The 12,380-nt window shown below is 40.2% G+C and overlaps 1 protein-coding gene across 7 annotated transcripts in view; it reads right to left on the reverse strand.

Annotated features, from left to right (window-relative positions):
• Positions 1 to 12,077, reverse strand: part of LOC136885071 (cGMP-dependent protein kinase, isozyme 1) — a 235,945-nt gene extending 223,868 nt beyond the window's left edge. For 3 of the 7 annotated variants that reach the window (XM_067157484.2, XM_067157481.2, XM_067157482.2), the window contains exon 1: positions 9,355 to 9,548. Coding sequence is in view for 3 of the 7 variants with exons in the window: in XM_067157479.2 (XP_067013580.2) it covers positions 11,956 to 12,010 (55 nt within the window). In the remaining 4 variants the exon portion in view is untranslated. Of the gene's footprint in view, positions 1 to 8,626; positions 8,798 to 9,354; positions 9,550 to 11,955 lie in introns of those variants that run through there. The other 4 variants (XM_067157478.2, XM_067157479.2, XM_067157476.2 and 1 more) reach the window with 4 other exon arrangements.
• Positions 12,078 to 12,380: the final 303 nt, after the last annotated feature.

Raw genomic sequence — 12,380 nt, forward strand, 5'->3', positions numbered from 1 at the left:
CTCCACCAAGGACCCTCCAAGACCTTCGCATTGCCCTTTCGGAGGAATGGGATCGACTGCCACAAGAGCTCTTGGACCATCTGATAGAGGGCATGCCACGTCGCTGCGAAGCATGTGTGGCCGTTAGGGGCAACCATACACCCTATTATCAGCATATTTTGCTGTGAAAGACATTGCCAAGTTCTGTTAGTTGTTGTCAATGGTGTACCGTAGCTATCAGAACCTTTCTGACACTGGTTTTTTTTTTGGACAAATTTTGTGACATATGGTGTATGATTCAGCATCCGTTTGTTCAGCAATCCGTCTGACATTCCTATCAGGCGGTATGGCCTCGTTTAGTGATTATGCTTAACTTTTGCACACTATTATACGTAACTTACAATATATACCATGCATAAAATAACACTATATCTAAAATACATGCAAGGATAGAAATTCAGTATGTAAACATAAGTTTTATAGCATCATAAGGGATTTAAAATGTTACAAATCTTATGTGGAATACCTTGTAAAGGAGAGATGTGTTCACTGCTACAGCCATGGACCCACCCATCGTCCCCGAAAAGTACATTTACTTTTATAACCTAATGTAATTTATCACACGCCATTATTCATTGTTCAAGCGTGCTGTAGCATTTACATTGCAAGTTATGAAATATCTCAATACAAAAGAAAAAACAACTCATTGTACTCACTTCACACCACACTCAAAAAGAATGTCCAGATAGAGGAGGTGACTAATGCTAATGAGGTATTAACATGTACCTATGATAAGGATATTTACAGTAATATACAAAAGTTGAACACTAGAAAAGCAGCTGGAATTCATAAGGTTTCGGGAGATATACTAAAAACAATGGGTTGGGATATAGTCTAGTATCTGAAATACCTATTGTTTGCATGAAGGAGCTATACCAAATGAATGGAGAGTTGCTACAGTAGCCCCTGTGTATAAAGCAAACGCCTGAAAAGCCTTACATCTGATCTGTTTTGACAGTTTTGACATACCACTTAGTCGAGCAGCTCTTCTCCTTTCTCCCAAGTCTTCGCAGCCCAAACGTTGCAACATTTTTGTAACGCTCTCTTTTGTCGGAAATCACCCAGAACAAATCGAGCTGCTTTTCTTTGGATTTTTTCCAGTTCTTGAATCAAGTAATCCTGGTGAGGGTCCCATACACTGGAACCATACTCTAGTTGGGGTCTTACCAGAGACTTATGTGCCCTCTCCTTTACATCCTTACTACAACCCCTAAACACCCTCATAACCATGTGTAGAGATCTGTACCCTTTATTTACAATCCCATTTATGTGATTACCCCAATGAAGATCCTTCCCTATATGAACACCTAGATACTAACAATGATCACCAAAAGGAACTTTCACCCCATCAACGCAGTAATTAAAACTGAGTAAAACTGAGAGGACTTTTCCTATTTTTGAAACTCGCAACCTGACTTTTAACCCCGTTTATCATCATACCATTGCCTACTGTCCATCTCACAACATTATCGAGGTCATTTTGCAGTTGCTCACAATTTTGTAACTTATTTATTACTCTGTAGAGAATAATATCATCTTCAAACAGCCTTATCTCTGATTCTACTTCTTTACTCATATCATTGATATATATAAGAAAACATAAAGGTCCAATAATACTGCCTTGAGGAATTCCCCTCTTTATTACTACAGTGTCAGATAAAACTTCGCCTACTCTAATTCTCTGAGTTCTATTTTCTAGAAATATAGCCACCCATTCAGTCACTTTTTTTTCTAGTCCAATAGCACTCATTTTTGCCAGTAGTCTCCCATGATCCACCCTATCAAATGCCTTAGATAGGTCAATCGCAATACAGTTCATTTGACCTCCTGAAAGGAAAGGGTGATAGACATAAAGCTGAAAATTACAGGCCAGTCAGTTTGACATGCATTGCATGTAAGCTTTGGGAAAGCATTCTTTCTGATTATATTAGACATGTTTGTGAAATGAATAACTGGTTTGATAGAAGGCAGTTCGGGTTTAGGAAAGGTTGTACGACTGAGACTCAACTTGTAGGATTCCAGCAAGATATAGCAGATATCCTGTATTCCGAAGGTCAATTAGACTGTATCGCGAATGATCTGTCTAAGGCTTTTGATAGGGTAGATAATGGGAGACTACTGGAAAATATGAGTGCAATTGGACTTGACAAAAGAGTGACTGAATGGGTGGCTATGAAATGAAATGAAATGGCGTATGGCTTTTAGTACGGGGAGTGTCCGAGGACAAGTTCGCCTCGCCAGATGCAGATCTTAGGATTTGACACCCGTAGGCGACCTGCGTGTCGTGATGAGGATGAAATGATTCTGAAGACGACACACCCAGGCCCCGTGCCAGCGAAATGAACCAATCATGGTTAAAATTCCCGACCCTGCCGGGAATTGATCCCGGGACCCCTGTGACGAAAGGCCAGCACGCTAACCATTTACCCATGGAGCCGGACAAGGGTGTCTATATTTATAGAAAATAGAACTCAGAGAATTAGAGCAGGCGAATCTTTATCTGACCCTGTGATAATTAAGACGGGAATTCTTCAATGCAGTATTATTGGACCTTTATGTTTTCTTATATATATCAATGATATGTGTAAAGAATTAGAATCAGCGATAAGGCTTTATCCTGATGATGTTATTCTGTACAGAGTAATAAATAAGTTACAAGATTGTAAACAAATGCAAAATGACCTCGATAATATTGTGAGATGGACAGAACGCGATGGTATGATGATAAACGCGGGTAAAAGTCACGTTGTGAGTTTCACAGATATGAAGAGTCCTCTCAGTTTTAATTGCTGCATTGATGAGGGTAAAAGTTCCTTTCGGGGATCATTGTAAGTATGTACGTATGCTCATTCCGTCAGCGATTCCGCTGGTGGGATCCTCAACAGCTCTGCCATCAGATGTCATAGATGGCCTAGGCATCACTGAAGAGGCGTACTAGGGAAATGAGGAGTGAGGTAGTTTCCCGCTGCTTTCCTCACCGAACCAGAGTTGCTATTACATATCAGTCTGCCAAGTCCACTGAAATGCACACAACAACCGACCCTATGAGCAACATTTTCACACCATTCATAGCAGGGACTGGCTGCATAAGGATTGGCATTACTAGCATCGCTCATACCTCAGTCACTTTCATATTGTCAAAGCCAAGGATAAGACAGAGACAGATCTATGAAAGTAACAAAATTGCTCTAGCCTATACCAGAAGACATAGTGCACTGTAAACACTAGGTCCTGCCAGCAAAGGCATATCATTGTACGTACCTAGGTGTTAATATAAGGAAATATCTTCATTGGGGTAATCACATAAATATGATTGCAAATAAAGGGTACAGAACTCTGCACAGGGTTATGAGGGTACTTAAGGATTGTAGTAAGAATGTAAAGGAGAGGGCATATAAGTCTCTGGTAAGACCCCAACTAGAGTAATAATAATAATAATAATAATAATAATAATAATAATAATAATAATAATAATAATAATAATAATAATAATGTTATTTGTTTTACGTCCCACTAACTACTTATTAAGGTCTTCGGAGACGCCGAGGTGCCGGAATTTAGTCCCGCAGCATTTCTTTTACGTGCCAGTAAATCTACCGACACGGGGCTGTCGTATTTGAGCACCTTCAAATACCACCGGACTGAGCCAGGATCGAACCTGCCAAGTTGGGGTTAGAAGGCCAGCGCCTTAACCGTCTGAGCCACTCAGCTTGGCCCCAACTAGAGTATGGTTCCAGTGTATGGGTCCCTCACCAGGATTACTTGATTCAAGAACCGGAAAACATCCAAAGAAAAGCAGCTCTATTTGTTCTGGGTGATTTCCGACAAAAGAGTAGCGTTACAAAAATATCGCAAAGTTTGGGCTGGGAAGACTTGGAAGAAAGGAGATGATCTGTTCGACTAAGTGGTATGTTCCGAGCTGTCAGTGGAGAGATGGCGTGGAATGACATCAGTAGACGATTAATTTTGAGTGGTTTCTTTAAAAGTAGGAAAGATCACAATATGAAGATAAAGCTGGAATTTAAGAGGAAGCATTGGGGCCAAATATTCGTTTATAGGAAGGGGAGTTAGGGACTGGTATAAGTTACCAAGTGAGATGTTGAATAAATTTCCAATTTCTTTGCAATCATTTAAGAAACAGCTAGGAAAACAACAGATAGGGAATCTGCCACCTGGGCGACTGCCCTAAATTCAGATCAGTAGTGATTGATTGATTGATTGATTGATTGATTGACTGATTGATTGATTGATTGATTGATTGATTGATTGATTGATTGATTGATTGATTGATTGATTGATTGATTGATTGATTGACCTTCGGATGTAAACGTCTTCTTAAGATCTTCAGATATGTCATATGTAAAAAATGGGCAAGTCCGAGGTACCTTATATGTTATTATCAGGACACCTAAATAAACATATTAAACTGGTAGGAGAAAGGACATGAACAAGGGCCAGTTCTTCATATAACGCACATTACGCACGTCGATATTTACCGTACTGCAACCGAGAATGATGTTATTAAGATAGGTAATTACCTGTTGATCCTTATCCCACATAGGAGAATCCACTACTCTAATATTTGATGAAGAGGATTTGAATAGTAGCCATGATCGAGACCAATATGTCTTAATGATTTTCGACAGGTCTTGGTTATGTACCGGCACTGGGTTTCGCTCTCTCCCTATTATGATGAGATTGACGTCAGGAAGGACATCCTGTCAATCAATCAATCAATCAATACTGATCTGCATTTAGGGCAGTCGACCAGGTGGCAGATTCCCTATCTGTTGCTTTCCTAGCCTTTTCCGAAATGATTTCAAAGAAATTGGAAATTTATTGAACATCTCCCTTGGTAAGTTATTCCAATCCCTAACTCTCCTTCCTATAAATGAATATTTGCCCCAGTTTGTCCTCTTGAATTCCAACTTTATCTTCATATTGTAATCTTTCCTACTTTTATAGACGCCATTCAAACCTATTCGTCTACTAATGTCAATCCACGCCATCTCTCCGCTGACAGCTCGGAACATACCACTTAGTCGAGAAGCTCTTCTTCTTTCTCTCAATTCTTCCCAACCCAAACACTGCAACATTTTTGTAACGCTACTCTTTTGTCGGAAATCACCCAGAACAAATCGAGCTGCTTTTCTTTGGATTTTTTCCAGTTCTTGAATCAGGTAATCCTGGTGAGGGTCCCATACACTGGAACCATACTCTAGTTGGGGTCTTACCAGAGACTTATATGCACTCTCCTTTACATCCTTACTACAACCCCTGAACACCCTCATAACCATGTGCAGAGATCGGTACCCTTTATTTACAATCCCATTTATGTGATTACCCCAGTGAAGATCTTTCCTTATATTAACACCTAGATACTTACAATGATCCGCAAAAGGAACTTTCACCCCATCAACGCAGTAATTAAAACTGAGAGGACTTTTCCTATTTGTGAAACTCACAACCTGACTTTTAGCCCCGTTTATCAACATACCATTGCCTGCTGTCCATCTCACAATATTTTCGAGGTCACGTTGCAGTTGCTCACAATCTTGTAACTTATTTATTACTCTATAGAGAATAACATCATCCGCAAAAAGCCTTACCTCCGATTCCACTCCTTTACTCATATCATTTATATATATATGAGAAAACATAAAGGTCCGATAACACTGCCCTGAGGAACTCCCCTCTCAACTATTACAGGGTCAGACAAAGCTTCACCTACTCTGACTCTCTGAGATCTATTTTCTAGAAATATAGCAACCCATTCAGTCACTCTTTTGTCTAGTCCAATTGCACTCATTTTTGCCAGTAGTCTCCCATGATCCACCCTATCAAATGCTTTAGACATGTCAATCGCGATACAGTCCATTTGACCTCCAGAATCCAAGATATCTGCTATATCTTGCTGGAATCCTACAAGTTGAGCTTCAGTGGAATAACCTTTCCTAAAACCGAATTGCCTTCTATCGAACCAGTTATTAATTTCACAAACATGTCTAATATAATCAGAAAGAATGCCTTCCCAAAGCTTACATACAATGCATGTCAAACTTACTGGCCTGTAATTTTCAGCTTTATGTCTATCACCCTTTCCTTTATACACAGGGGCTACTATAGCAACTCTCCATTCATCTGGTATAGCACCTCCGACCAAACAATAATCAAATAAGTACTTCAGATATGGTACTGTATCCCAACCCATTGTCTTTAGTATATCCCCAGAAATCTGATCAATTCCAGCCGCTTTTCTAGTTTTCAACTTTTGTATCCTATTGTAAATGGCATTGTTATCATATGTACATTTTATTACTTCTTTGGCCTTAGTCTCTTCCTCTATCTCGACATTATCCTTGTAACCAACAATCTTTACATACTGCTGACTGAATACTTCTGCCTTTTGAAGATCCTCACATACACACTCCCCTTGTTCATTAATTATTCCTGGAATGTCCTTCTTGGAACCTGTTTCTGCCTTAAAATACCTATACATACCCTTCCATTTTTCACTAAAATTTGTATGACTGCCAATAATGCTTGCCATCATGTTATCCCTAGCTGCCTTCTTTGCTAGATTCAATTTTCTAGTAAGTTCCTTCAATTTCTCCTTACTTCCACAGCCATTTCTAACTCTATTTCTTTCCAGTCTGCACCTCCTTCTTAGTCTCTTTATTTCTCTGTTATAATAAGGTGGGTCTTTACCATTCCTTACCACCCTTAAAGGTACAAACCTATTTTCGCATTCCTCAACAATTTCTTTAAACCCATCCCAGAGTCTGTTTACATTTTTATTTACCGTTTTCCACCGATCATAGTTACTTTTTAGAAACTGCCTCATACCTGCTTTATCAGCCATATGGTACTGCCTAACAGTCCTATTTTTAAGACCTTCCTTTCTATCACATTTATTTTTAACTACCACAAAAACAGCTTCATGATCACTAATACCATCTATTACTTCAGTTTCCCTATAGAGCTCATCTGGTTTTATCAGCACCACATCCAAAATATTTTTCCCTCTGGTTGGTTCCATCACTTTCTGAATCAGCAGTCCTTCCCATATTAACTTATTTGCCATTTGTTGGTCATGCTTCCTGTCGTTCGCATTTCCTTCCCAATTGACATCTGGCAAATTCAGATCTCCCGCTACAATCACATTTCTTTCCATGTCATTTCCCACATAGCTGACTATCCTACTAAATAATTCCGAATCCGCATCAGTGCTACCCTTTCCCGATCTGTACACTCCAAAAAGTCGCTACGAGTCTTCATCTCACTTCATACGGCCCCCTAGGAAAATTGAACTACTACTACTACTACTACTACTACTACTACAAAGTTTTCATTCCATCCCTGAAGCGGACGGCGGCCCTCCTAGACGGTAACCCAGTCTCTCAGGCCAGGGAGAAAATGATGTATGGAGATGTAGGATTTGTCCCGGCATTCACCTTAGTACAGGAGAATGGAAAACCACGGACAACCATTCTCAGAACAGCCGACGGTGGGAGACCAGCCTCTCTCTGTCTCCTGAATGCAAAGTCCAGGTGGTATGTAAGGTGCATAGTACAAGTGCATAGGATGTAATCGAATGTTGGAATATACATCCTAAAATACTTCTTCTAATTTTTCTTTTACCGCTTTTCCCACATCTGTGCCGTCACTTCTGAGAACCGTGCACACATATGTGGATTTGGCCCTCTTTTACGGTCGGATGCCCTTCCTGACACCGACGCTATATGGAGGGATGTAATCACTGTTTTGCTTTTTTTTTTTAAAAAAGCTGATTTACGTCGCACCGACACAGATGTGTCTTATGGCGACGATGGGATAGGCCTATGGCTGGGAAGGAAGCGGCCCTGGCCTTAATTAAGGTACAGCCCCAGCATTTGCCTGGTGTGAAAATAGGAAACCACAGAAAACCATCTTCAGGGCCGCCGACAGTGGGGTTCGAACCCACTATCTCCTGGATGTTTCGCTTGTCTGTGGTTTAAGTGTAGTGTACTGTCTGAAAATGAAGAGGAAAGTTTTGTGACTAAGACAAACACACCGTCCCCGAGCCAGAAGAATTAATCAAGCGCAATTAAAATCCCCGATCCGGCCAGGAATCAAACCCAGGACCCTCTGTAACGAAGGCCTCAACCAGGCTCCTTACTTTCTTTTACTCTCTTGGTTAAACCTTGTTCATTTCCGAGCATGAGGTTGTGAGGCCTACGTCCCCCTGTGGGTGGGGGTGGTAGAATAACCCCTGCCTGTCGTAAGAGGCGACTAAAAGGGGCCCCGGGGGATCTGAACTTGGGCGACCACGGGGACCTTAGCTGAGTTCTGGCATTGCTTCCACTTACTTGTGCCAGGCTCCTTACTTTCATGTATCCTATCTGACCTCTCTTGGTCAACTATTGTTCTTTTCCGACCCCGACGCTATTAGGTTTGCGAGGGCTAGGGAGTCTTTCATTTTCACGCCCTTCGTGGCCCTTGTCTTCCTATGGCCGATAGCTTCATTTTTCGATGTGTCGGACCCCTTCAGTTTTATTCTCTCTGATTAGTGTTGATAGACGAAGGTTTCCCATTATTTTGTACTTACTCTTAAAACAATAATCTGATGACGTTGACGTCAGGATGGGCATCCGATCGTAAAAGCTCGCTACGAAGATTCATCTCACTTCATACCCCACCACGTTAGCAATGGGACAAGGGTTGGACGTACAACACCACCACCACCAACAACAACAACAACTTCAAATATCCCAAGATGCTGTAACAAAAGCGATGTCACAATAATTATTTTACGTAATATTACTATTAACTTGTGAAACTCACTACAACTTCATATGTTCTACAGAGCGGGTCTGAATGTCTGCAATAGCACCTCGAATCACAAAGAACGAATTGTAAAATGCAGCAATACGTTGGTTGAATCAACCTGGCCGTGATTCACAGGTATTGAATAGCAAGATATCCATCGGTTACCAGTACGGAAAACAAAAGAAGAGAGATGATTTTGGCGCACAACAGTGTTTCAAATCATTCTGAATAACTGTTACACCTCGTTTAACAAGGCTGTGTATGAACAGTTGGAGGAAATAAGCAACCTCTAGCGAACACCTGAAGGTCAGATGTTCTATGCTAACAGGTTTCTTTAATTCACCGCTGCTGTTTGATGCGACAAGAATAACCTGAGAGTCTTTTTTTTTAAATTTGTTATTGATATCTGGTGATCAGAAAAGCATATCTTACTATGACCTTGTACGCTACCCTCAATTGTGACGTCATTACAACATTCGCTCCCCTTATCAGTAAAAATACTCTTACCTTAGAAGTACAAATCTTGACATTCCAAATTGAAACACCACTTATTTCAATCTTTTCCGCACACGAATTAAACGTAGACTTACAAATATTTACTCCCGTTCCACATTTCACATTCGAAACTGGGGAAGTAGACGACAATACTAAAACCCACTCTCTCACTCACTCACTCACCCAGGTAAGTCGGCATTATCTACTCTGTTTTATCACCTGAACTATAGGCACCAAGCCTTATCGCAAAGATGTTAAACTGCAAAGATAGGACAACAAGCTCCGTGAAAGGAGATATAAGAAGATAAGCGACTACGATAATGAAAGCCACACAGAACGACGGAAAACAGGTAAAGAAAGCACTTGGATTAAAGGTTTAAGATAAAATTAAATTACACGTTCGTAATACTCGTATAACATCATATCCAGATAATAAATATCTTGCGAAACATTTATGTTGGCAAGACTACAGGGCATTCTTAGGCAAAGCAAATATGAGTGCGGTAGTGGACGGGGTTATCTTTATCAAACGATCTTTAGTAAAGAATGACGCACTGGCGGAAGATAACAGATTTATTCATAAGAATGTAATTTCCGGTGTATGTAGGTGTCGCACACGTTTGTTCCATGGCACAAGCGTCTTAAAAGGCACTACGGACTTACTTTATTCTAATGAAAGCCTTGTCATAACGTTAATAATAGACTAATGGCTTCTGGCTCGCTATCGGAGTTATTGCCGCATAACTTCACAGTAAACTTTTCCCACTTCAAAAAATGTAAGGAAATTGGAGGATGGAATTAACAGACAAAAATTGAACTAGCCACGTACCTGTTTCGCTCATGGCAGCTACGGGCGGTGTCTAGGTTTGTCAGGGATTTCAGTGAACAGTCGGCCAACCTTGAAAATGGTTTTCCGAGGTTTCCTCTACCCTCTGGAAAGTTTGACCCACAAATTCTCATCAGGACAGACTGCCGTAGGATGTAACAAGGCTTACCGTCGAATTCAAAAGTACGGATAAGTTACTCGTGTTTAGACCTCGATTAAAAAAGAAGAAAAGTAAATAAAGAAGAAAAAACGACTGGAGTAATCTCAGATATAATTATATTCCGTTAAGAGTCTCATGCTCTACCGACTGAGCTAGCCGGGCGAATAAATAAATAAATAAATAATTAAATAAAGGGAATATGGAAGAAAATATCATCGCAGGAAATATATTGTCATTATGAAAAAAATATCCCACACTTTTCGGAAAAGACGATTGAAATGTTATAGACACAATTATCAGAATGAACAGTAACAGACTAACTAAAAGAATTCTCAACCTGGCCCTTTTATCTAAAACCAAGAACAGCTGGCTTCGTGAAATTGAAACAGATCTCCAGGAAATCAACATCTCGGAAGACATTGTACAGGACAGATATTCAGAACCAAAAATCGACAATCACCAGTTCGAAGACAAACCCAACACCAGAGCCACTATTACTTGGACAGAAGAACGAAGGAAGAAGCTCCGCGAGAGGATGAAGAAATTTTGGGAGGAGAAGAAGGCCAACAAATCAGCTAAGCTGGTTCAATCGAGCTCCTAAGTAGGGGCTAATGATGTAAAATAATAATAATAATAATAATAATAATAATAATAATAATAATAATAATAATAATAATAATAACCATCATCATAAAGTGAAGATTTTGGTATCTCAATCGAACCGATCAAGATCACTCTTCGAAAGACTGCTCTACAATGATAGAATCAGTGGCATCGCGTGTGCAATATCTTTGGGTGTGCACACAGAATAGATGGTAGATTTTAAAATATGTGTATAAGTTGCCCCTCAGTCGGTTAACACGTTAACGGGAGCTCAATTAGTCTATATTTTATAATTCGCTTTACGCCGCACCGTCACAAGGAAATTTCACAATATGAAGATAAAGTTGGAATTCAAGAGGACAAATTGGGGCAAATATTCATTTGTAGGAAGGGGAATTAGTGACTGGAATAACTTACCAAGGGAGATGTTCAATAAATTTCCAATTTCTTTGCAATCATTTAAGAAAAGGTTAGGAAATCAACAGATAGGGAATCTGCCACCTGGAGCGACTGCCCAAAATGCAGACCAGTATTGATTGATTGATTGATTGATTGATTGATTGATTGATTGTCACAGATAGGTCTTATGGCGACAATGGGATAGGAAAAGCCTATGAGTGGGAAGGAAGTGGCCATAGTCTTAATTAAGGTACAGCCCCTGGTGTGAAAATGGGAAATCACGGAAACTGGCTTCAGGGCTGCCGACAGTGGGGTTCGAACTCACTATCTCCCGGATGCAAGCTCACAGTTGTGCATCCCTAACCGCACGGCCAACTCGCCCCGTAATTAATCTATATTGTGTTGTCAATAATATTATAGAATAAACGGATATGAATATAAATATAAAGTTAACACCAGTAATTTAAAAAATAACTTACATACCGGTAATATTGGTGTGATACAAACCCTGCCCTCCACTTCACTTCAAGGAATATATACTCCTAACCTACTGTAGGGTTGCTGACATAGTTGTAGGAATTGTACTTAATTAATATTTTCAACTACGCAACCTGAAAGTACTCACCTATTATTGTTAGCAAGCAGTTAGCTAAAAGCCTCTTTGGTTCATTAGTAATCATTATGCTCCATCTGCAACTGACAACCACTCGACGGACTACCGGTACGCGATTTATGCTGCCATCTTTGGGATTTGAGAAGAACTTTATGAGAAGGCATTGGAAGGAAACGCACTAGCGGATCGTGTGTGATCACACAGGAAACTGTGCTCATATTCGCTATACCCACAGCATTGCCCCTTCAAGGTCTAGCTATGCAATACGCTCAACTTCGTAGTTCTAAACGGGATTGAGATCAGCTGGGACGGCGTGTGATTCAAATGAAAACGGAAAGTGAATCAGCACTTACAACTTCGTAAATACGTTCTAACGTACCAAAATCTTCTTCTCATCACACAATATCGTGTAAATTGCACTTGTTTGGGATTACCAG

This window comes from Anabrus simplex, chromosome 13 (genome assembly GCF_040414725.1).
Source record: "Anabrus simplex isolate iqAnaSimp1 chromosome 13, ASM4041472v1, whole genome shotgun sequence".
In the NCBI taxonomy this organism is placed as follows: Eukaryota; Metazoa; Arthropoda; class Insecta; order Orthoptera; family Tettigoniidae; genus Anabrus; species Anabrus simplex.